General features: G+C 42.0%; 2 protein-coding genes across 2 annotated transcripts in view; one reads left to right on the top strand and one right to left on the bottom strand.

The window, feature by feature from the left end:
• Positions 1-3,419, top strand: part of LOC125988917 (patatin-like phospholipase domain-containing protein 4) — a 4,105-nt gene extending 686 nt beyond the window's left edge. The window contains exons 2-10 of the mRNA XM_049754712.2: positions 381-595; positions 716-948; positions 1,020-1,085; positions 1,158-1,367; positions 1,576-1,636; positions 1,728-1,973; positions 2,048-2,162; positions 2,352-2,474; positions 2,612-3,419. Of these exons, the coding sequence (XP_049610669.1) occupies positions 388-595; positions 716-948; positions 1,020-1,085; positions 1,158-1,367; positions 1,576-1,636; positions 1,728-1,973; positions 2,048-2,162; positions 2,352-2,474; positions 2,612-2,777 (1,428 nt within the window). The 5' untranslated portion in view covers positions 381-387 and the 3' untranslated portion in view covers positions 2,778-3,419. The remainder of the gene's footprint in view (positions 1-380; positions 596-715; positions 949-1,019; positions 1,086-1,157; positions 1,368-1,575; positions 1,637-1,727; positions 1,974-2,047; positions 2,163-2,351; positions 2,475-2,611) is intronic.
• An 83-nt stretch (positions 3,420-3,502) lies between these two features.
• kcna10a (potassium voltage-gated channel, shaker-related subfamily, member 10a) lies at positions 3,503-20,693 on the bottom strand. The gene is made up of 2 exons (XM_049754691.2): positions 20,405-20,693; positions 3,503-12,882 (listed from the first exon to the last, which is right to left on the bottom strand). Exon 2 carries the CDS (start codon positions 12,782-12,784, stop codon positions 11,093-11,095), a length of 1,692 nt encoding a protein of 563 aa, XP_049610648.1. The 5' UTR covers positions 12,785-12,882; positions 20,405-20,693; the 3' UTR covers positions 3,503-11,092.
• Between the last annotated feature and the right edge of the window lie 3,546 nt (positions 20,694-24,239).

Raw genomic sequence — 24,239 nt, forward strand, 5'->3', positions numbered from 1 at the left:
TATTATTTTATTTTTTTTCATTTGTGTATCGCCCAGTGCAACTAGAGCAACAAGCCACATTGCCAAGGTGTCTTTTGCTCTGGCAAAGAACATGTTTTGGTATATTTGTACACCTTCCTTTGACTCAAATGCAAGCATTTCCTCTCACATTATCACATGGAAATGTGGTTTCAAAAAAATCCATCAAACTGGAGCAGACGGACAGTAAGAGTGTTGTATGCTCTCATCACATGTGCTTAACTAACATGCTGTGGCTAATTGAGATCTTTTTAAAAGGTTTCATTATAAAACCTTCTCTTACTTGTCACTGGATAACACCTCTGAGCAAACTCATGTTTTTTGTGTGAGGCGCCACTGAAATTGAGTTCTTGTCCTGACAGTCTTACCATGGTTCTCGAGGAGTCCTGCGTTCATTTTCGTGAAGCTCCTTCATCTATTTCCTTCTCTGGATCAGGCTTTCTGGCTACCTACCAGTTAGGGGTTGCCCAATGTTTTGTACATAACGCACCATGGCTTCTTCGCAAGGCACCATTTATTCTCGGTGCGTCTGCGGGGTCTTTGGTAGCTGCCGCTGTTGCTTGTGAAGTAAACCTGAGTAAGTATCTTTCTCACTTTTTAGCAATCTGCTGTTTTTGTGTTTGGAAGTAATTTCCGATTATTTCTCCCCCCCCCCCCCCCCCCCCCCCCATCCCTCCCTCCTTAACCTCATGCTCAGTTACCATGCAAAATGAGATGGTAAACTTCTCCAAAGCGATGAAGGCCTTTACATTTGGACCATTCAACCCCTCTGTTGAAATTCTCAACTGGTTAAAGTTTGTTTTGAACAAATATCTTCCTTCTGATGCACATCTCCTTGCAAACGGACGTCTCGCCGTGGCCGCAACCCGTCTGGATGATGGTGAACCCACAATTATAACAAAATACCGGTCCAAAGATGATGTGGTGCAGGTGAGGCAGATGAGTTGATTCTTAGCAATTAGAGAATTTTTTATCTAAGCATTTTTAATTCAAATTCTCAGGCTCTCCTTTGTAGCTGCTTTGTTCCAGGATATTGTGGTATGCTTCCGCCATCCCTCAACGGCGTGGTGAGTATTTTTCAGCATTGAGGAAACACATGTGGCGTCTCCCTCTCTGATATCTGTCGTCCCATCTTGTAGCACTACATGGATGGCGGTTTCAGTCAGATGCAGCCAGTTCTGGAGCTACCCAGTCGCACTTTAACAGTGTCTCCTTTCTCCGGGGAGATGGACATATGTCCACGAGACCAACCCAGCATGCTGGACATGGTGGTGACTGGGGTGACCTTGAAGGGCAATTTGGCCAATGGGCTCAGGTTCTGGAATGCGCTCTACCCAATAAAGCCAGAGGTGAGTTTTTAAAAAAAATATTTTTTATTTTTTAAAAATTATTATTCGTATTTTTTGCTGAATCAACAAGTTATCCATTTCAATGCTCCGAGCAGATTCCTTGCTGCCTGTGTATGACAATTTCTTTTACTTTGGACTTTATATTTAAACTCAGCCAGTAGCTCAGTTAACTGGCAATTCATTTTATAATCATGTGTTTTTTATTCAGATTGTGGAGCAATCTTACCACAATGGCTACAAAGACGCCTTTTATTTTCTTCTCAACAACGGTTGGTCAACTACACCTTGAAGGAAAGCACACACCAAACGGAGCTTTTATTTAATGTAAATTTGATCCTTTTTTTGTCCCCTTGTATGCAGAGCTTGTGCCAAACATGAAAATGATGACAATTCAAAAACTCGAGAGCACGCTCAACTGTCGCACTAAAATGCTGACATTCCAAGAGACCACTCCAGAGGAAGAAGAGGATGATGATGAAATGGAAACAACAATATTGTGTTTTCTTCGAGGCAACCAAAACACGCAGACAAACACTTCGACTGAACTTCAGTCCTTAAAGCTGACAGTTGCGGATCTTCCTTTCACTTTTGAAACAGCAAAAAACAGTGTGCATTTCTCTTCCTTACTTAGCACTTCCATTTAAGAGCTCTTCAGTCAAATGTGAGCGTTTGCGTTCCAGTTCTGACCGGCAATGTGACGATGTATGGGAGCATGATGGGACCTTCTGGATTCTTGACCTACTTGGTGCTACCTATGATGCTGTTGTTCCAGACTCTGCTTGAGACCAAAGAAATGTAAGAATCTTGTGGTACTGCAATTTTGTGAACTTGAGTGTAATGCCTGAGGGCTGACATGTGAATGCTATTTTAAAATGGCTCTCGCATCATGTGATATTTTAACTGCAAAATGTATCTAAGAGCTTTGTGCTTTGACGCCACCTGATACACTTAAATTATCCGACCCGCCCATGCTGTCCCACACAGAATCGAGTCAGTGTCCCGAGGGTCTCCAGGGTTGATGTTTTGGACTTGGTGTAGCCTGAGACAGTTGGCAGTTTTCTTTTTTGGTATACTGCTCTGTACCTTCATGAAGAACGTAAAGAACAGGTTTGACATCTTTTTTTGAATTTTTACAAATGACATTTAAGATTTTTGCTTTTCAATTGAGTGAGGACTTATCCTTCCTTCCTTCCTTCCTTCCTTCCTTCCTTCCTTCCTTCCTTCTGCTTTTTTTTAACATCTAGGCTGTTGCCCATCATGCTGAAGTTGCAGTTGTTGGAAGAAGCTCAAAATGAGGTTCCGCTGAAGCACACCATCCCTCCAAGTCACAAAGAGTCATCTCGTCCTGCTCTCTCTGAAAATATCACGTTTGCGAGTTCACGGCCCATACCTCCATTACGAGGCTTGTAAAATGGAGATTTTTTTTTTTTTTAAACAAAGCCTAGCATGTTTGAAAATCTGTGCTTGACATGGAAAGAGTAATGACACAGGCCGTTGTGTGCGTATTCTCAACCAGCAGCCTAGTGTTTGAGTTTACAGTTCAGTGAAGGAAGGCAGGCCTTATTTAAGCAAATTATGCATAAAATCTTTGTCACTGTAGTCTCTGTAGTAAGACGTCTCTTTTCTGCTCACCACCAGCTTTCCAACCTCGTAAATGCTCCTCATGCCTGCGTGTGTGTGTGTGTCTCTCGTAGTTTTGCCAAGCCATGTGGAGATGTAAGACTGAATGCATTAAATTTGGAAAATTTGCACAACAAACGTGCTGCCACAAAATTAAAATAAATCAGTGCTGACCTCACAAGTTAAAGCATCAGAGACGGAAAATTCCTTTCAGAAATGTCTTGAGATTCTTGTCATTATATTGAACTTGAGTATGTTATGGCTTATTTGGCACAAAAAACATTTGCTTCCTGGTTTTACAATTAGGAGAACTGTGTCTAGAAAATGGACTGTTTGTGCATCTTGTCATCCCATGAGCTGTTGTTTCTTTTAGCTTCTTACACTTATTAGTCACCAATAAAGCAATGGCTAGTAGCCCCACGCTCAAATGCATCCATCTCCTCGTTGCTTGTTTTCTTGCATGTTTTTTTAGAATGACTTCCTGTATAAAATTATTTTTGATGTAGTTTCATGAGATAACCACTGAGTGGAGTATTGAGCACAAAGGAAGCACCCACTTCAAAGCCTATGAAATACATGTCTATGAAATACATATGCAGTAAATGTGTATTAAAAAAAATATACATTTGATTATAATTTATATATTTCTTTCAAAACCTTGACAGGGGTGGACTTAAAGCATACAATATAAAAATGAAAATGATTTGTTTTTATACCCCATTGTTTTTTGCAAACATCATAACCCGACTGTGTGGTCGTTGACCTGCGGATTTTCTGCAAGGATTTCCTGTCCCACTAGTTACCTTTTAAGCCCTGTCTGAATGACTGTTGGCATTGGTTGGCAACCAACTGTTTGAGATCTGGTCTCATGTCACACAGATGGTCTATTACCTGCTGCTGTATCCTTTTATATAATGTGTGGGTGGATCATACGGATAACACACACATCTGCTGCTCTTCTATGCAAGCCATTGATCCAGCTATTCAGCCGGAAAGCAGCTGCTTTTGGAAAAACAGAGGAGAGAGAGAGAGAGAAAAAATATATAACGTGGCACTAAATTCATTCATAATCATCCTTCAGGGACACAGCCACTAGAGTATGCTATTTTAAAAAAAAAAAAAAACACATAAATATAAGGAAGTCTGGGCTTCCTTGCTCAAGCTGCTGCCCTTGTGACCTGAAGCTAGATAAACCCATGATAATGGATGGATTGTGTGATTTTACAATATGGCCACCTCAGTACAGCAACACACACCATTCATGCTGGAGCAGAAACATGTTTATAAATAATATCAATCAATCAATCAATCAATCAATCAATCAATCAATCAATCAATCAATCAATCAATCTTTTATTTGCCAAGTTTGAGCATGCCAAACAAGGAATTTGACTCCGGTAGATCTCGGCCTCTGTATATTGAATTAATCAATCAATATTGTGATAATACTGAATTAAGATAAATGTACTATGCTACTTTGTGGGCCCAAAAGACACCTTAAAATCAGATGGAGGTTTTTCTTGCTCTTCACCCAAAGCTAGTATATTTCTGTTCTCATACATGCAAGCTTGTGTTTGTGTAAACTTTATCCTCTGATTCCACTTGAGAGGCATTAACGCCATGTTGTGTGCCTGATGTTGTGCAAAGCCTTACTTATACCATTAGCTCACTTCATGTATGGCAGGAGATGTGCAACATTATACATACAAGTGCTTCTTTGCATGTCAGGATTTGAGTGGCGAGCTTGGTGAGCATCAACAAGTTTTAACCTGATGGAAAATTTGGCAACAGTTTCTCGTTTGGCTGAATTGTTTGATCAATTCAAAGTTTACGTTTGATTTTGGTTTCATTTATGAAGTAAGTGACCTTGGACTGCAGAAAGTGAATTAATATAAAAAAAAAGGGATATGTGGTCAAAACTGTGCCGCTTTAGGAGTCTCAGAATGTATGTGACCTACCCTGACTGTTTATCTATCTTGAAGTTGGGTAATCTGTGAGGTCCGATGGGGATAATTCTCATTAATCCTGTTCACGCAATCACCAGAGTGAAACAGATGTCAGATTTTACTGGGGGGTGGGGGGGGGGGCACCATTAACATTTTCACGATTAAGTGTTGTTGTTTTTTTTGTTTTTTTTTGGGGGGGGGATGTGTATGGATCTTTTAGATTTGATTCAGGATGCTGTGAGGCTGAAAAATAAAAGTAGTTGACATTCCCCCTTCTGGTCCCCCTCGACATCATCATCTTCATCATCATCAATCCAAAATCGTAATAAAAAAATAAATAATTAGGTGATACCAATAGTAAATCATCATGGCAGATGTCCTCCTCACGTGGCAACTCTTTCCAGTTATGAGTCCACGTTCTTTTGTTGTTTTCTCATTAGTAGCATATCATTCCTTCAGTGGTGGGTCGTCAGGGCCTGCAAGGCCTTCTCAGCTGCCCTAAAAATATATTTTGTCCATGAATCTTCTTTTCCTTTCGGGTTTTCCGAACCACAGCGAACCATATGTTTCCATCTCACCCTATCTTGTGAACCCTCTTCTCTCACCCCAACTAACTTCATGTCCTCTTTCACTCCATCCATAAATCTCCTCTTTGGTCTTCCTCTTGACCTCCTGCCTGGTGGTTCCATCCCGAGCATCCTTCTTCCAACATATTCAGTATCCCTCCTCTGAACATGTCCGAATCATCCCAGTCTGGCCTTTCTGGCTTTATATCCGAAACACCTAACATGCGCTGTTCCTTTGACGCACTCGTTCCTGATCTTATCTAAGCGCATCACTTCCAAAGAGAACCTCAGCATCTTCATCTCTGCCACCTTCAGCTCTGCCTTCTGTCTTTTCCCCAGTGCCACTGTTTCTAAACCATACAGCATTGCTGGTCTCACCACTGTCTTGTACGTACATCTTTCCCTTCATTTTTGCTGATACTTTTTTATCACACATCACCCCAGATACTTTTCTCCACCCGTTCCACCCTGCTTGGATTTGCCTCTTCACCTCTTTTCCGCACTCTCCGTTGCTCTGGACTGTTAACCCTAAGAACTTAAAATCCTCTACCTTCTGGAGCTCTACTTCCTGTAGCCTCACTATTCCACTTGGATCCCTCTCATTTACACACATGTATTGGCTTCTTTCGGTTAATCCTCATTCCCTTCCTTTCCAGGGCATACCTCCACCTCTCTAGATTTCCTTCCACCTGCTCCCTGCTCTCGCTACAGATCACAATGTCATCCACGAGCATCGTGGTCCATGGAGATTCCTGTCTGACCTCATCTGTCAGTCTGTCCATCACCATAGCAAATAAAAAGGGGCTCAGAGCTGATCCTTGATGCAGGCCGACCTCCACCTTGAACTCCTCTGTCATTCCTACAGCACATCTCACTCCTGTCCTGCAACTTTCATACATATCCTGTACCACTCTCACATACTTCTCTGCCACTCCAGATTTCTTCATACAATATCACAGTTTCTGTCTGGGCACCCTGTCATATGCTTTCTGCAGATCTACAAAGACACAATGCAGCACCTTCTGACCCTCTCTGTACTTCTCCATCAGAATCATCAAAGCAAACTGCATCTGTAGTACTCTTTCTGGATATGAAACCATACTGCTGCTCGCAGATACTTCTGGTCTTAGTCGAGCTTCCACCACTCTTTCCCATAACTTCATTGTGTGGCTCATTAACTTTATTCCTCTGTAATTGCCGCAACTCTCTGCATCCCCCTTGTTCTTATAGATTGGTATCAACACACTTCTCCTCCATTCCTCCGGCATCCTCTCATTCTCTATGATGTCATTGAACTGTCTGGTCAAAAACTTTACAGACACATCTCCAAGACACTTCCATACCTCCACAGGTATACCATCCGGCCCAACTGCCTTTCCACTCTTCATCCTCGTCGGTACCCTCCTTACTTCACCCCTACTGATCATCACAACATCCTGGTTCACAGTGGCCACCTCTTCCACGCTTCGCTCAGTCTCGTTTTCCTCATTCATCAACTCTTCAAAGTACTCCTTCCATCTTCCTATCACACTTCCATTATCTGTAAAAACATTTCCATCTCTATCTTTAATCATCCTAACCTGCTGCACATCCTTCCCATCTCTGTCTCTCTGTCTCGCCATCCTGTATAAATCCTTCTCTCGCTCTTCACCGTCCAACCTGGCATACAGGTCGTCGTATGCTCTTTGTTTGGCCTTTGCCACTTCTGCTTTCGCCTCAAGCTGTATTTCCGTGTATCCCTGTTTACGCTCTTCAGTCTGTCCCACTTCCTCTTAGCTAACTTCTTGCCACGTATGCACTCCTGCACTTCCTCGTTCCACCACCAAGTCTCCTTATCAACTTTCCGTCCAGAAGACACGCCAAGTACTCTCCTGCCTCCCTGATCACCTTAGCTGTCGTCCTCCAGTCATTTGGAAGTGACTCCTGCCCACCCAGAGCCTGTCTCAACCCCTCCCTGAAAGTTACACAACACGCTTCCTTTTTTAGTTTCCGCCACTTCGTCCTCTGTTGCGCCTTTGTTGTCTTCATCTTCCTCTTCCTCACCACCAGGGTCATGCTACACACCACCAATCTATGCTGTCTAGCTACACTTTCACCTGCCACCACTTTGCAGTCTCTGATATCCTTCAGATTGTATCGTCTACACAACATGTAATCCACCTGTGTGCTCCTACCTCCGCTCTTGTATGTCCCCAAATGTTCCTGCCTGTTCTGAAAGAAAGTATTCACTACAGCCATATTCATTCTTTTTGCAAATTCAACCATCATCTGTCCTTCTGCGTTCCTATACTGGATACCACTTCCTCATCACCTCTGTTGCCTGCACCAACATGTCCGTTCAAGTCTGCACCAATCACTGCCCTCTCATCTCTGGGGATACTCTGCATCACTTCATTCAGCTCACTCCAGAATTTCTCCTTTTCTTCTAATTCACATCCTTCATGTGGGGCATAACCACTGACAACATTGAGCATCACACCTTGGATTTCCAGCTTCAAACTCATTACTCTGTCTGACATTCTTTTCACCTCCAGAACATTCCTCACAAACTTCTCTTTCAGGATAACTCCTACTCCATTTCTCTTTCCATCCACACCATGGTAGAACAGCGTGAATCCTGCTCCTATGCTTCTGGCCTTGCTACCTTCCCACCTGGTCTCCTGAACACACAGTATGTCCACCTTCCTCCTTTGCATCATGTCCATTAACTCGCTAGCTTTTCCTGTGACAGTCCCAACATTCAAAGTCCCAACTCTCAGTCGTAGACTCGTGCCTTTCCTGTTTTCTACCTGCCTACTGGCACGCCTTCCTCCTCCTTTTTCGACCTACAGTAGTCAAATTTCCACCAATGCCCTGTAGGTTAACAGCACTGATGGCGGCCGTTGTTAACCCGGGCCTCGACCGATCCGGTATGGAATTAACAGACTGAGTTCGCGTCATGTGTAATTTTGGCAGATTTATACGCCGGATGCCCCTCCTGACGCAACCCTCTGCATTTACCCAGGCTTGGGACCGGCACAGGAAAGACACTGGCTTGTACCCCCTTATGGCCGCATTATATTTTGTCCATGAATACGAATTAAATATACCAAATGATCTGTCCGCTTCCTTTCATTGCGAGCCCCCCGGTTGGACTGCTTCCAGATGTGTATTTTCATATTTAAGCATTTAACCAATCACATTTCAGCCACTATTTGTTGCCAGGGTCAAAGAAATCTGACTGGAGGCCTTCACAATCAGTTCTGCAGGCCCTGTAGCATAAAATAAATGTTGATCAAACTGTTGTTTCAGCGTATTCACACGCTTTGTTGTTAGTCACCTGAATGTTGTTAGTCAATTAAATGTTCTACAGAGGCTGAGCTCAACCGGAGTCAAATTCCTTGTTTGGCATGCACAACTTTGGCCAATAAAGCTGATTCTGATTGGTTGGATAGTCAGAGAGTGTACTAGCCAGAGCTACCAAACTGCATCTCCACAAGCAAAGATATTGTTGTGTTGATTTAATAGCTGTTTTGTCAACCCACAATGGCTGAAGGAGGAGAAGAAATGGATTTGGTTGCAGATTTACTGTCATAGCCATTTTCAAGATGGACTTTTCAAGAAAAGCATGCTTCTGTTGAAAGGACATTCTCAGCCCTAAAGCGAATTAAAACTTATGCCAAAAATACGACAGGGCAGGCCCGACTTTCAGCATTAACTTCGATGGCGATAGAAAAGGACTTCTTGATGGAACTGAAACACACTACCCCTACACACCTACGTGTGAAATGCACAGCCCGCCACTGCATCCTTGGAACTCCAAAGGTCACACAATTCGGAAACCAACCTGCCTCAAGAGTCACGCAGTTATCAAACAGATGAGCCATTCACTTTGGAGAAGGTCAATTAAGTCCTTGAAGAATACACCGTGTGTGTGCGTGTGGACTCATTCAAAACAGTAATTCTCAGTTTGTCCAGTATTTCTCAGAGCCAAGGCCATGCTAATTACTCAATTTACATAATAAAGATGAACCCATTTCTTTTAAAGAATAAATCAGTTTGTGGCTTCTTTGGCAAGATTATGAGTTTTTGTGTCATTGATGCTTCACATTCTCAGCATTCTAAAAATTTGCTTCAGGGTTTGGAATAGAGGCTAAACCAATTTACCCAGCCTACCGGGAGCAAAGACACTATCAAACATGGCAACAATCTGAATAGTACAAAAAAAAATACCTCATTTGACCTTATACGTTTTTTAAGGAATATTCTCCTCTTCTTGCTCAATGATGATATGTTTCAGCTTTGATGAGCTGATCCGGACTATCATCCATTTTCAAATAGATGTTTTTCACATACTGTATTTTTCTAATATTGGGTTGTATTTGGGGTCTTCAGTCACTTTCTATGTGTAGTATTTCCGATGACTTCATGAAATGAATTGCAGTTTTGCTACGAATTGGTCTCACAAGGAGTCATTGTAACTGCTACTTCTGTGTAAAAGTTCTCTTCATGTTGGGAAGTTATATATTCAGTATATTTATAATAAAAGTCCCAATGCACAATTGAGTTGAGTGGTTTTTTTTTTTACTGCTCAGACATGTTTGGTAACAATTTTTTGACTCCTTCAATTAATAGCCAATATTCTGAAAGTAGTACAGATTCATACTGTGTACCCACAGATGGATCCGGTGCTTCAAGACATTTCCACAGTGGTAACGGAAAAGGGTAATCATATTTTTTTTTTGTTCCTGTTCTCGCAGAAACATGACTTTGCTTTCAGAGAATTTTTTTTTTCTTTTTTAATCTGGAACAAATCGTTGGTATTCTTTGATTGGCATTATCAATGGCTTTCTTGTTACAGTTTTCCATTTGATAAATACATTAGAATCCAGGGTTGAAAGGTAATTTATTTAACATTTAAAAAAAAAAAAGTTGCGTACATTTTTTTTTGGGGGGGGGGTCAAAGTTTTAAAGGTTTAGGTTTAGTGGTAAGCAGTGGATGGATGGATGGATGGATGGATGGATGGATGGATGGATGGATGGATGGATGGATGGATGGATGGATGGATGGATGGATGGATGGATGGATGGATGGATGGATGGATGGATGGAGAATTCAAGGAATGCTCCACTTACAAATTATTTCCATCAGTTTATTGTTTTGTTTGAATGCTTTTTGTTTGTGTACATGGTATTAAAACTAGTCTGAACTCTCTACTGCTAGTTCTCGTAGGTTGTTATTTTAGGGTGTCGGGGGGGGGGATGATTATAGCATTAGCATGGGTTCACATTCAATCTGAAACCTCGGTGTATCACTTTTGGCCAAACGTTACAGAAGTTAGCCCATATGAGCCACGTTTGCAACACCTGAGAAGATCCAGAATAAGAACAACATGAACAATCTTTATCATGCGGTACTAGGCCGATAGAGAATTAAATATCAGAACTGAATAAATGAAATCAAATATATTTTCCAAACAGGAATTGAGTCAGCTTTGGAAAAACTGCAATGTAATTTGAAAGAATACACAAGACACTTCAGCTCATTCTGAACATGTGCGCGTAGCAAGGCATTTCGTCCAATTGCTTTTTACCATTTATATGTGAAAATAAGTCAAATGCCATTGACCTTATTGAGTGAGGAGCTGCTCTTTTGTTTCACACCCATGTCCGCCATGATGGCTTGCTCGACAGCATCTGACAAGGTCAGCTTGTCCTCCGCTTCCGTTTCTCTGTGATAGAAGTAGTTGAAATTGGAGACTATGACAGGAACAGGTAGAGCAATGGTCAATACGCCTGCAATGGCGCATAAGGTCCCAACCATTTTGCCCGCCAAGGTAATGGGACACATGTCCCCGTAACCCACGGTCGTCATGGTTACCACCGCCCACCAGAAGCCATCAGGAATGCTGACAAACTGCGTGTTGGGCTCGTCGACCTCCGCAAAGTAGATAGCGCTGGAGAAAAGGATAACTCCAATAAACAGGAAGAAGATGAGCAGGCCAAGCTCTCTCATGCTGGCCTTGAGGGTCTGCCCCAGGATCTGCAGTCCCTTGGAGTGGCGTGACAATTTAAAGATACGAAACACTCTGACCAGACGTATAATGCGAAGGATAGCCAAAGACATGTTTTGTCCGGAGCTCTCTTCGGGTTTCGTGACCAGTTCTGTCACCACGGTGACAAAATAGGGGATGATGGATATAATATCAATAATATTCATAAGATTGTGGAAAAATTCTCTTTTGCTCGGGCAGACTAGGAATCTTGTACATAGCTCGAAGAAGAACCAGCCGATACAGGCGGTCTCAATCACGAAGAAGGGATCGGAAAATAGTGTGACATCAGGAGGAGCCGCAGAACTGTGAACGTCAGATAGGTTGACGGGCTTTAGGGTCGAAGGCAAGACAATATCGGTGTCATCTCTAAATTCCGGCAACGTCTCCATGCAGAAAATAATAATGGATATAACGATAACAAGCACAGACACTAGCGCAACACATCGAGCCGCGTTGGAGCTCTCTGGGTACTCCATCAGCAGCCAGAATTGTCTGGAGATGTCGTTATTTGGTAGCGGTATGTCGACATCTCTAAGGAATCCTTCTTCATCCCGAAACTGCTCCATAGCTTCATTCCCAAGCTGGTAGAATATTATTTCATCGGCAAACACATCCAGAGGAACATTTGCTGGACGTCTGACCTTGCCCCCCGACTGGTAGTAATACAAAATCCCATCAAAGCTGGGTCGGTTCCGATCGAAGAAATATTCGTTCCTCATGGGATCGAAATAGTTCATCCTTTTCTGAGGGTCTCCTAGCAGTGTATCGGGAAACTGGTCTAAGGTTTTGAGCTGAGTCTCAAAGTGAAGACCGGCGATGTTTATAATAACTTTTTGATCCCCGTCGTCCAGTCCTCTTTTATCGACAAAAAGGTCCTCGCAACACTCCTTAGCAAGTTGGCTGAAGATTGTCTCGCTTTCCTTTGTGCCTTCGCTGCTTAGGAGCAGCTTCCAGTTGGAGATCATACTCGAGTGACTACCTGTGTGCTCAACGCTTTGAGTTATCATTGGGGAATGAGGTACATCCAGTGTCTGTAGAAGTCGGAGGGGTGTTGACGATGTGGATTCCCACATGCACGACGGAACAGGGCTGTTGTGGTATGGTGGGGCTTGAAATTGACGGTTGCCAACAGGCATGTCTGCTATTGCGGGTATGTCCACGCTAAGAGCCGTGGTCTCATCCGCAGAACTGTCCTCATCCTCAAGGCCCAACTCATCTAGGCTCCCAAAGTCTACCAGGGCCATGTCCATGGCTCCAGTTCAGCCAAAGCAGATCAACAGGACCCAGGATAAAAATCACCATGCAGAGCTGGAGGCGACAGACTCTTTTTTCTTTTTTTCTTCTACACCTGCGAAATGAGAGACACAAGAAGTTAGTCATGTTGACAAACAAATGATAAAAATTATTTAAAAATCCTGAGCAAGGCATAAAGTGATATGTTAGACCCAAAAGAGAGATTGAAAGACCAAAAAAGACTCCCCACTTATGTTTCTTTCTTCACACTGTTATTATTATCATAGAATAGTGCTTACGGCAATTTTTATCTCTTTTGATCGAGGTAATTGTGACTATTTTGGAGCGGACATTAATGTTGATTTTCACAAATCTACTGATTTAAACCATCAACTGTGTGCATCGAACCTCATGAAATGGTTGTGAAATATCAATTCATTTTTACTTTCTGTTCTTTTGCGCCTACAGCGACCTTGTGCAGAAAACAACAGTACACACTCACATAATGTAACATGTGAACACTAATAATAGCGCAAAGGCTTGGTCCTAATTGTTATGACAAGCTCAATTACCGACAAGGACGAGATCAAGGGAAACAAGATTGAATCGACACTCATTTTGATCAAATGTCATTTTTTTTATGCAAATTTGATTTGCGTTTTGTTAAGTAAGACTGAGCCTATTTATACACACATTATGACAAAGGGAGATGAACGTATGTACACTTTTTCACCTCATGTTTCCTATCCTCTATTTTCAACTTGCCATACATTTTTCATGATCCATTCATTACATCCCCATATTTTATAGTCATCTCCATGCAGTCTTATGAGAAATGAGATTGACCCTTCATCGCTCTTAGCTGTCCTGTCCAAACAATCTTCCCTCATTACAATGCAACGGCAGAGCTTATGAATGATCAAATGTCACGTTCCGGAATGCACAAATCACATTGGCATACCATTTTGTCCACACACTGTAAAACACTTTGGCATGTGAAGAAGGTTGTTATAAGCGCATGCCTGAACAACCTCTGCAAGCTTTTAATTGCTGTGTCTTTTTGTCACTCTGAGTTTATAATCGTTCCCCTCCCCAGGTTAAAACGTGCATCAGAGAAAAAAAATGAAAAGTCGGTCAAATTTATTTCAGGGTTGCCAGAATTGTGAATCACAAAACTAGAATATTAAGAACAAACTAATAGTTAAGTTTGTTGCCATACAATAAATGTGATGGAGTTGAATTTCATTGTAAAGAAAGCACATGACCTTGACAGCTTAAAACAGAGGTGTCACATGGGGCCCATGTGAACGCTTGGCACTCTGTCTATTCCTGCCATTCTAATAATACACAACATTGAAGGAGAAAGACGCAGGTTCATAGCATGCGACCACATGTGACACAAATATACAGGAAAAAATAGAAAGTGAAATATTGGATGTAGCAACGGAAATACGGTATGGCCAGCTGATTTGCGAAACGTCACATTTTTCGTGAGCTAACCCCTGTGACTTCACCAGATGTGTGTAAACATCAACAGATGTTCAGCTAGATCTGGTTTAGCTTCACAGGGTAGATAAAATGTCCAAAATGTCAACTTGTTACCCATAGTTATAGTTTATATGCTATGTGGAGTGGATTAGGGCAAAGGAATAAATGAGTGTTCATATACTGTTGGAACAACAAATAACAGATGGTGCACAAGGGCGGTCCTGACCTACATATGCTGAACATGTATAGTCGAGGTTGTATCCGCTGAGTTTAATCAAAGAAAGCAAATTCCTCTTGAAACTCATTTTGGGTTTGCATTTTGCCGGGCTTGTATGAGCATACTAAATATTGGTCATTATTATATGTACGGTATCTTTAGCGCGCAATGAGCTAATGTCAACTCAGATGCGCGACCTTGAACATTGTCCACTCTTATGATTTGGCGGCAGGGGTGTTTTTGGTTGTGGGAGGGGCTTCGTTGGTAGAGATGATATTTTTGGACAAGATTTTTCGGATTAATGCAGGCTGGGCAGCGCAGTGCCATAAGCCGAGGGATCATTTGTGTCAGATCGTGCCAGATGCCAGCTAGCTGTCATAGATACAGAAAGTAGCCTCCCACACACATGCACATACACACGAAAGCATGAATAAAACTTAAAAATTATACCAGGAGACACACCACTTGTTTAGTTTTTAAAGCAACCAAGACATGTTTAAATTAATCAAATGCAATGGCTTGAGGTAATTTAATAATAATTTAGGTAATTTGATAATTTAATTAATTCCACAACAACGCTCGGATCTAAAAAACACTTGTATCACGAATCACCACAGCACTGAACGAAATTATTCAAATGAACCAAAAACTTTCTATTTTCACCAGAAGGCAGTGGTGGAGCTAGAGGGAGGGCCCTCCTAAAATATGCCAAAATAAAGACCGTTTAAATGCTTATTTTCAAAGTCAAAGTCAAAGTCAAAGTCAGCTTTATTGTCAATTTCTCCACATGCCAAAGACACACAAAGAAACCGAAATTTCGTTCCCCCCTATCCCACGGTGACAAGACATGGTTCACAACAGACAAACAAGTAAACAAGTATAACAAAAGCGTGCTGAATAAATAATGAATAAATAACACAACAATAAATAAATAAATAAGAGGAGCAGAAAAAAAAAGGAGCAAGTGCGCGTACAGCAGACATTCCCGAAAATAGCGCAACAGTGCCACACGCTACGCAGAAGGGGGTAGCGAGTTCAGGGCCCTAACAGCCTGGGGAAAGAAGCTGTTGGCAAGTCTGGTGGTGCGGGAGCGCAGGCTCCTGTACCTCTTCCCAGAGGGCAGAAGGTCAAACAAAGAGTGAGCCGGGTGACTCACATCTCTGGCAATCGAGGTTGCCTTGCGGGCGAGATGGGAGGTGTAAATGTCCTTCAGGGAGGGGAGCGAAGCACCAATAATCTTACCAGCCGTATTCACTATGCGCTGCAGGGCCTTCAAGTTCTGTTCAGTGCAGTTACCACCCCAGACAGCGATGCAACTGGTGATGACGCTCTCAATGGTGCCACGGTAGAATGTAGACAGGACTGCCTGAGGAGCACATGCACGCCTGAGCTTCCGCAGGAAGTACAGGCGGCGCTGAGCTTTCTTTGCCAGTGACGAGGTGTTTGCGGACCAGGAGAGGTCCTCACTGATGTGCACCCCCAGGAACTTGGTGCAGCTCACCCTCTCCACCACAGCACCGTCGATGATCAGCGGCAGGTGTGTTGTGTGACCCTTCCGGAAGTCAACAATGATTTCCTTGGTCTTATTTACGTTCAGCAGAAGGTTGTTGTCCCTGCACCACGTGGTCAGAAGGTCAACTTCCGACCTGTACCGAGTCTCGTCGCCCTTCGTGATGAGACCCACCAGAGTCGTGTCGTCAGCAAACTTCACTATGCGGTTGTCGCTGTAGGTCGCAGTGCAGTCATGCGTCAGCAGGGTGAAGAGTAATGGACTGAGCACGCAGCCCTGGGGGGCCCCCGTGCTCAGCGTGATGCTGGCGAAGATTTTGTCGCCAACACGCACCACCTGAGGCCTCTGACAGAGGAAGTCCAGTATCCAGTTGCAGAGGGAGGTACTGAGGCCCAGCTCGTCAAGTTTGCAGATGAGTCGCTGCGGCACAATGGTGTTGAAGGCAGAGCTGAAGTTCAATGCACACTACCTCAATACTGTAGATATAAATAGTTGTGATGGTGATAAAAAATATAATCGTTTTCAAAATTGAGCAAATAAGGAGAGAAGTATCCGTCTGCCTCACAGAGATTTCAGATTTAAAATCTTGAGTCAAGTTCTGTTTGCAAGATTTGCAAACATGCAGACTGGTTTAATGGGGATACTAAATTGACAATGGATGTAAACATATGACATGAACACATAAACATATGACATATGAGCAACATACGTATCTGAACAAAGTACAATACAGCCCAAAACTTGCATGCGGCTCGTTCACAACACCACCACAACCGCAATTAAAAGAATGGAACCATACTTCCATTTGTAAAAGACCTTAGCTATCTTTCACAGATAACACACTGCACCTCACTGCTTCCCCCCTCATCCACATGTGTGGTGCACATGTGTTGTTGATGTGCAGTCCCCGCGAGGCATTTAGAAGATCTCAGCTGACAGGGGTGTGTCAGCAGGCTCCAGGCCAAGATCCTGTGCACAGCAGCTGGTTCCAAAATCCGTCTTTGGCCTTTTCACACACACACACACACACGCACGCACGCACGCACGCACGCACGCACGCACGCACGCACGCACGCACACACACACACACACACACACATGCACGCCAGGTCTCTAAGGGCTCTAAACCAGGGGTGTCAAACTCTTTTCTCTCGCGGGCTGCATTGTAGTCATAGCTTCTTTCGGAGGGCCATTATGACTGTCAATGTATGAGCACCTCATATTATATACAGTAAAAGCTACAAAACAAACTGACAAATAACTCGTTTTCAAATCAGATGAGTAAAAACTGGTCAAATATTTAAAAAAAAGATATTATTAAAAGTGAAGACAATTTGCAATTCTAGTAATGACACACGAATTTGATGCACAATTTGTCTTTGCGGGCCACATAGAAAGATGTGTCGGGCCGTATCTGGCCCCCGGGCCTTGACTTTGACACCTGTGTTCTAAACCCTTTCTCTTAGTCTGCCATGTGACTCAGAGATTACACAAAGCAGTGGCGCTGTTTGGACCATGTGCATTGTATTAAAACCCAATCAATCAGCATTTAAATTCAATTCTTCTGACATTTTGCTCACCAAAAACAAGTTGTAACGAATGTGAACTTTTAATGCATTTTATTCAGCAGGTTACTTTGAACCCTGAGGCTTAAATGGCGGCGCGGTGTATTTATGGATTTTTACGGCCTCCAGGGGGCGCTCTAGCAGGAAGCAAGAGCGAGACAGACGAAGAAGAGATATTGTGCCGAAGAAGACATGCTAGTTTGTGTTTTGAACATTTCGCGCATCACGCAGAATGCAATCAAGACGGACATTACTGAAAGGAAGCTTTTATACACAAACCGTCATTATGGGGGACAAAAGAAATGCACATGATGCCGCTTTTAAGCTAAAGGCAGTCGATGTTGATGACATTGTGTTGCGGCACCCTTTTCTTTATTTTGTGGTCCCGTCTACTCTGGAGCTATACGTGTCGCTCGCTAGTTTAATGTAATTTAGCGCTTCGTGCATGAATAAGATTAGCATGAACAGACTCTCATCACACTCGAAGAAATGCATAAAAGCGACGACGAAAGAGAGACTGAGAAAGTGTGAGGCGAAGGATATCTAACGCTATTCCAATCGGGCACTGAGGAAGACTTCGATGGTTTCGGTGCACAGGAGGAAGATGAAGACGATGAAGCTCTTTATTTTACTTTTACTAGTATGTTTTTTTTAATCAGCCCTGTTAGTGCTGTGCTATCGTGTTGCTGCTGTGTTACCGCTGCGTCTCAGTAACTTTTACCGGTATGTTTTATTTAATCAAACCCTATTAGTGCTGTGTTACTTCCGTGTTGCTGCGGTATTACTGCCGCGTCACAGGCAGTGTTTGGAAAGAAATGTTAAGGTATGTTATTAAAACTTTAAAAAAGCTTTCTGTGTCCAGTCTTTCTTTGTTAATAACTCGCGTGCACACTTCCGTGTAGCTGCGGTACTACTGCTGCGTCACAGGCAATGTTTAGAAAGACATGTTAAAGTATGTTATTCATACTTTAAAAAGGCTTTCTGTGTACTGTCTTTCTTTGTAAAAAACTCGTGTGCACGTGCGGCTTATAGTCCGGTGCGGCTTATGTAAGAAAAAAACTTAAATACCCCCGAATTTTAGCTGGTGTGGTTTATAGTCCGGTGCAGTTTATAGTACGGAAATTACGGTATATTACATTTCTAAATGAGGATAATACTAGAATAATAGTGTATCATGACGTAACCCCATTTAGCGTAAATCTTTTTGCCATATCACTTCCTTTTTGTGATCAATGTACGACACAAATCTATTATAATCCCAAAGAAAACATTTGCACAAAAGACAAAAGGCAAAATTGGTTAATCTGGATGCATTTCCCTAACTACAAAACACACCAACCCAACTGCCAACAACAACCCCCCGCTTTCCTCCAAAGGAGATTAAGTCTGTCTCATTTACAGAAATGTTACATTATTTTCCAGAACTCTACTTTTTATGCCAGACAGGGAAATCTAGCCATCTGGACTGACTATTACACTAATCCCAGGTGCCCCACAATCATATAAAGTAGCCAGCCGCACACACAAACACCCACAAACACACGCACGCACGCACACACACACACGCACACACGCACACACACGCACGCACGCACGCACATGCACGCGCACACACACACACACACACACACACACACACACACACACACACACACACACACACGCACGCACACACACACACACACACGCATGCACGCGCACACGCACTCACACCCACACACACACACACACACACACACACACACACACACACACACACGCACACACGCACGCACGCACCTACGCACACACGCACACACACACAAAGATGCTAATATATTATAGGACTGAATAAAACATTCATTAACTCAACAAACCTGCAACAAATCAAGTTGTTTAACACTACTTAAAAGATTAAGGACTTTTTTCCCACGCTGTCACTTCTTCTTAAGTACTGTACAATTGGAGTGCACACTCAAAAGAAAATCTAACGTTAAGGACAATAACTCAACACACGTGTGATTGGTAATCATAAAGTATTATTTATACCCATCAATCTTTATTTTCATAAACAGTAAATTGTAGTTGCATTGTTTTGGCACTCAAATAGATCCAAACGTAAACAGTCACCTTGGGTTCCGATAATTACTCGCCTACAAGAGGAATGGGCAAAAACTCCCGAAAAACATTCAGTATACATTTTCCATTCAAAAATGTGGGAAATGTGGAGGGTGAAAAAAAAATCTGAAAATATGCAAATCCATGACGCCAAAGAGTTTTAAGTTACAATTATACCATTAGACAGCAAAAAAGTGTTAGTTTCACTTACAGTTAGTCTCATGCCCAAATCAGAACGTAGGTAGGCCTAAATAATTTTGGGCTGCTTTGGAACAGTTTGAGTGTATTTTGGCGGAAACAAAAATAATTCAATGAGCTCTGGCACTTAATGTCGTTTTCTTATTCAGCAGTCTTGTGCTAGCCTTGAATGGTCATTTGAAATTGTTTTTTTCTTAAATTATATAATAAGATAACAACAGTCCAACATTATAGTAATTTACTGTACTTATATGATTATTCAAATATTATCTGTATGTCACAATTATAAACCTGGTAATAAATCACAAAAACAAGACAAACAAATGAGAATAAAGGCAGATAAAAATTTTGCAAATTCGTTGCGATTGAAAGATATTTTGGTCAAGCATCACGTTGTGGAGAGTTAATTGATGATGTATCCGATAATGGTGTCATCCACTGGTGTGTTTTCATTTTCATCAAGTTGCTAATCTTATTGCACATTCCCCTCACTTACAGAGTTTGTTGCACTTGTCACACCGATTGCGTGTCAGGATGGAAAAGTCACTACTCAACAACTCACCTTAATTTCCGCAGAGACCTTTAAAACTCCTCCACCTGGCTAGCATAGGTCCAGCTCTCCTGGCTCTCCGGGCCAAACCGGAGGCACATTGAGTGCACACTGCACCCAGCCAGCACATCCACAGCTTGCATTGTTGCACCAGTGGCACAACTTTACCCCCCGCGTACAGGTGGAGGTCACGACGGGGCCAGATGTCATAGTGATATAACGAGAACATAATGACGTATTATTTGGCCGATTCTCCACTCCTCTTCACCCACGTTAAACAACAAAAAAAAACAACAACAACAACTGTGGTCAATAGTGAGCAAGTGAGAGAGATGAAGAGAGAGCGCGAGCGAGAGAGAGAGAGAGAGAGAGAGAGAGAGAGAGAGAGAGAGAGAGAGAGAGAGAGAGAGAGAGAGAGAGAGAGAGAGACTAAGGAGATTAAAAAAAAGGTTCTTTCCTATCCTCGGTCATAAGCTGCCCCCTGCTCTCTTGGCTGCACTCCATCATGATGACTCTCTCCTCATTCACATCTCTAATTAAGACAAAAACTCATTTGTTAGACGTGATATAGGTTGGAAATATTTTATTGTGGCCACGTGCGCACAAAATACTCATTTGTGAATTTAATATCATTTCTATGAACAGGGTGAATGAGATATGGACACCCCCCCCCCCCCCCCCCCCCAAAGAAAAACTGCTTGAACGTGAGACCTGGCTTTGTTCTGTCATTGTCATTTCTTAGTCTGTTTTTGTCAATAGTCTGTGATGCCAAACCAAAGCAACCAACAACATAACAACAATTAACCTGGTGATCCTGAAAGGGGGATCCTTCCATCTGTGGTCCCTTCTCAAGGTTTCTCATTTTCCCCTGGTAGGGGTTTTTGAGTTTTTCCTTGCCCTTTTGGGAGCTTAAGATCAGGGGATGCTTTGAGAATAATTGTCAATTTTTGTCTATGTGAAGCCCTTTGAGACTGTTTGTGATTTAGGGCTATACAAATAAACTTGACTTGACTTGACTTGACTTGATAACAAAATGGCAGAATATGGAATCGAGGCATATTTCAGAAGGGGAGGGGGGCACTCCCCCACGGCCCCCACGCCCCTCTATCACCGCCAGTATTTGTAGGTCAGGAAGAGCCATTCATTTCATTGTCAACGTGTTTATAGTAACACTACTGAGCCATACCTGAAGCCTCAGCCTGATCAGACGACACCGTAGAGTGAGGAGATGCTGCTCTCTGCTGACGTTTGTTGGGGCCTCACCCCGATAGTGATGAATTGCATGACTGTCTAACCCAGGGCTGTCCAAACCTTTTGTGACCCTGAGGATAAAAGGGCCACTTTGACATTGTTCAACTTTAAATTTAATTAATTGGATGAAGAAATAAAGAGATATACATTAAGCACATATACCGGTATAATTTCCAAATTTTTTTCATATATTATTATTATTATTAATCAATGTTATGATTATTATTGACATTGGGTGAGGTGAGGGAATGCTCTTTGGGATGGAGGAAGCTAATGGAGTGCAAGACATTGAGCACTTGAGTTTGAGATACAATTATACAACTGTTGACTACTAATGCTGTATGCAGTCACCGATCCATTATGTAATGCCTACTTGATCAATACTCTACGTAAGAGGCATTATAAAGGCTGATGTGGGTACACTATAAACAATAAAGCGCACCTGCCGACAGTATAGAGTAGGTTAAAAAGATGGAAAGAGCACGAGAGACCTGAGGGGGCTCATGCAACACGATTTTAGAGCTCATGAATTATTCATGTGCCTCAGATATTTAGAGCTCTCTATATCATGTTTGGAAGGCGTGAGTGGGAGAAGGCAAGCCGGGTGGAAAAGAAGGACTTGTGTCTGTAATGACTGCCGGAACACATGGAACAAAACACGCAGATGCAGTTGAACATGCTCAGATTGAATAGCACATTTATATTTCATTGAAACTTCATTAAAATGTACATTAACTGCCATGGCAGTGCTAATTATGAGGATTCCTTTGTTGGAAATAATATTGTATGTAGAATGATATACAAACATTAATATGAAGTAAAGCAACACATACTTAAATGCGTAAACTTACTCATGGCCGCCAGAGGGCAGGATAGATTACGTTCAGAAGAAAGACTATGATACGTGATTTATTCCCTTGTTGAGTTTATGATCCATGGAATGAAATGCGAATTAAGATTCACGGACCAGGAATCCTTGAGGAAAGCCCAACACTGTCATATACTTGTACATAACCACAGTCTAACTGCAAAAGAGCACTTTTTTTTGTTTTAATAATAACAATAAATAATAATAATAATAATAATAATAATAATAAAATAATAATAATCCACAATGTCAAAGGCAAAAGCTTCTCAACTACACTGAATATAAAGCAAATGAGACGAGCAGCTTTGATTGTCCCAGAAACAAATCGGCTGTGTTCATTCCCACAATGGCGCAAACACTTCTTTCTAATTGCGGCTGTCTATAAAAGTATCAAAAGTAGGAAAACATCACCCATGCGCACAGTCAGACACATGCCAAACACACGCCAAACACACAACAGACAAAAAAAAAAAAAAACACACTAGCTCAGTGTAATCTCAGATACACTCCTGTGTTAAGATGTAAGTAAATGTGTATAATTGCAAGTAGTCATAAGAAGGTAGACCAAACCCATTAATCAATTGGGCTCATTATATGAAGTGTCAGGTTGGAATTCCCGTGCGACATTTTTCTTTTTTTCATTGCCCACCTACTTCTCCAGTCCATCGCTGCATCTTATTACTCCTTGGCTCTTTTATCACTGTATCCTTTCTGCATAACTAGTTTGAAAAAAGAAATAGGCTACTCCAATGTTTTTCAGGTCACTTGACCAAATTGATATAGAATACATCACAGTCTTTAATCTATTTCAAGCAAGGTACGGGGAACAGAGAGGGAATCAGCAGAATGCGCTATAAATAGAACATAACTGCATGGGGGCTTCCACTGTTGCGACAGGAATGATGACAAATCTCCATCGCTCTCCTCCATGTGGACACACATAAATGGTACAGGTCGCCCGCTTGGAACCAGTTCTGCTGTAAAGAAAGTAAATCTTGACAGCTCATTAAAAGGCTCACGTATGAGGTTATAAATCAGCATTTACGACACTGATCTAATGTTGCCAACATGTGAGGCATTTGCTGGGTCCATTGGGGATTGCCTCATGGAACACGCACTGTTATACTGTGAAGTTATGGACTTTGTTTTTATTTATTATTTATCTATTTAGTTGAAATCAAAACAAATCAGACAAACGAAGTGATTGCCTTTTTTTTTTTTTTTTTAACTCCGCGCTTTATCAGTCAATATGGAGCTTTCCCCAAGATTGTCCTTTATATATATATATATATATATATATATATATATATATATATATATATATATATATATATATATATATATATATATATATATATATATATATATATATATATACATTTACATTCTTATCAATTCTTCTCCAACTTCTCAGTTCAACCTTCGGTATGCAGCTCTGTGGCCCAACATGGGGGAACGCATCGCAACTAAGTCAACCTTGATGGAAATAAAAGGAAAATAGACATACATTTTTTCTATTTTTATTTAGTCCAATTCAAAATCATATAGTGATTTGTGGTTCTCGCACCATATTGTCCCGCCAGCAAGATATGTGAGAAAGTCAGTGGGGCCACGTCATGTCCAATGTCTTGCTCAAGGACATTTGAAAACGGATTGAGTCAACTTCCACTTACTGCCCTGACAGCTCTCCTTAGCTGACTTACTGGAAAGCAGCCAAATGTGATGGAC

The sequence above is a fragment of the Syngnathus scovelli genome, chromosome 2 (assembly GCF_024217435.2).
Source record: "Syngnathus scovelli strain Florida chromosome 2, RoL_Ssco_1.2, whole genome shotgun sequence".
Classification (NCBI taxonomy): Eukaryota; Metazoa; Chordata; class Actinopteri; order Syngnathiformes; family Syngnathidae; genus Syngnathus; species Syngnathus scovelli.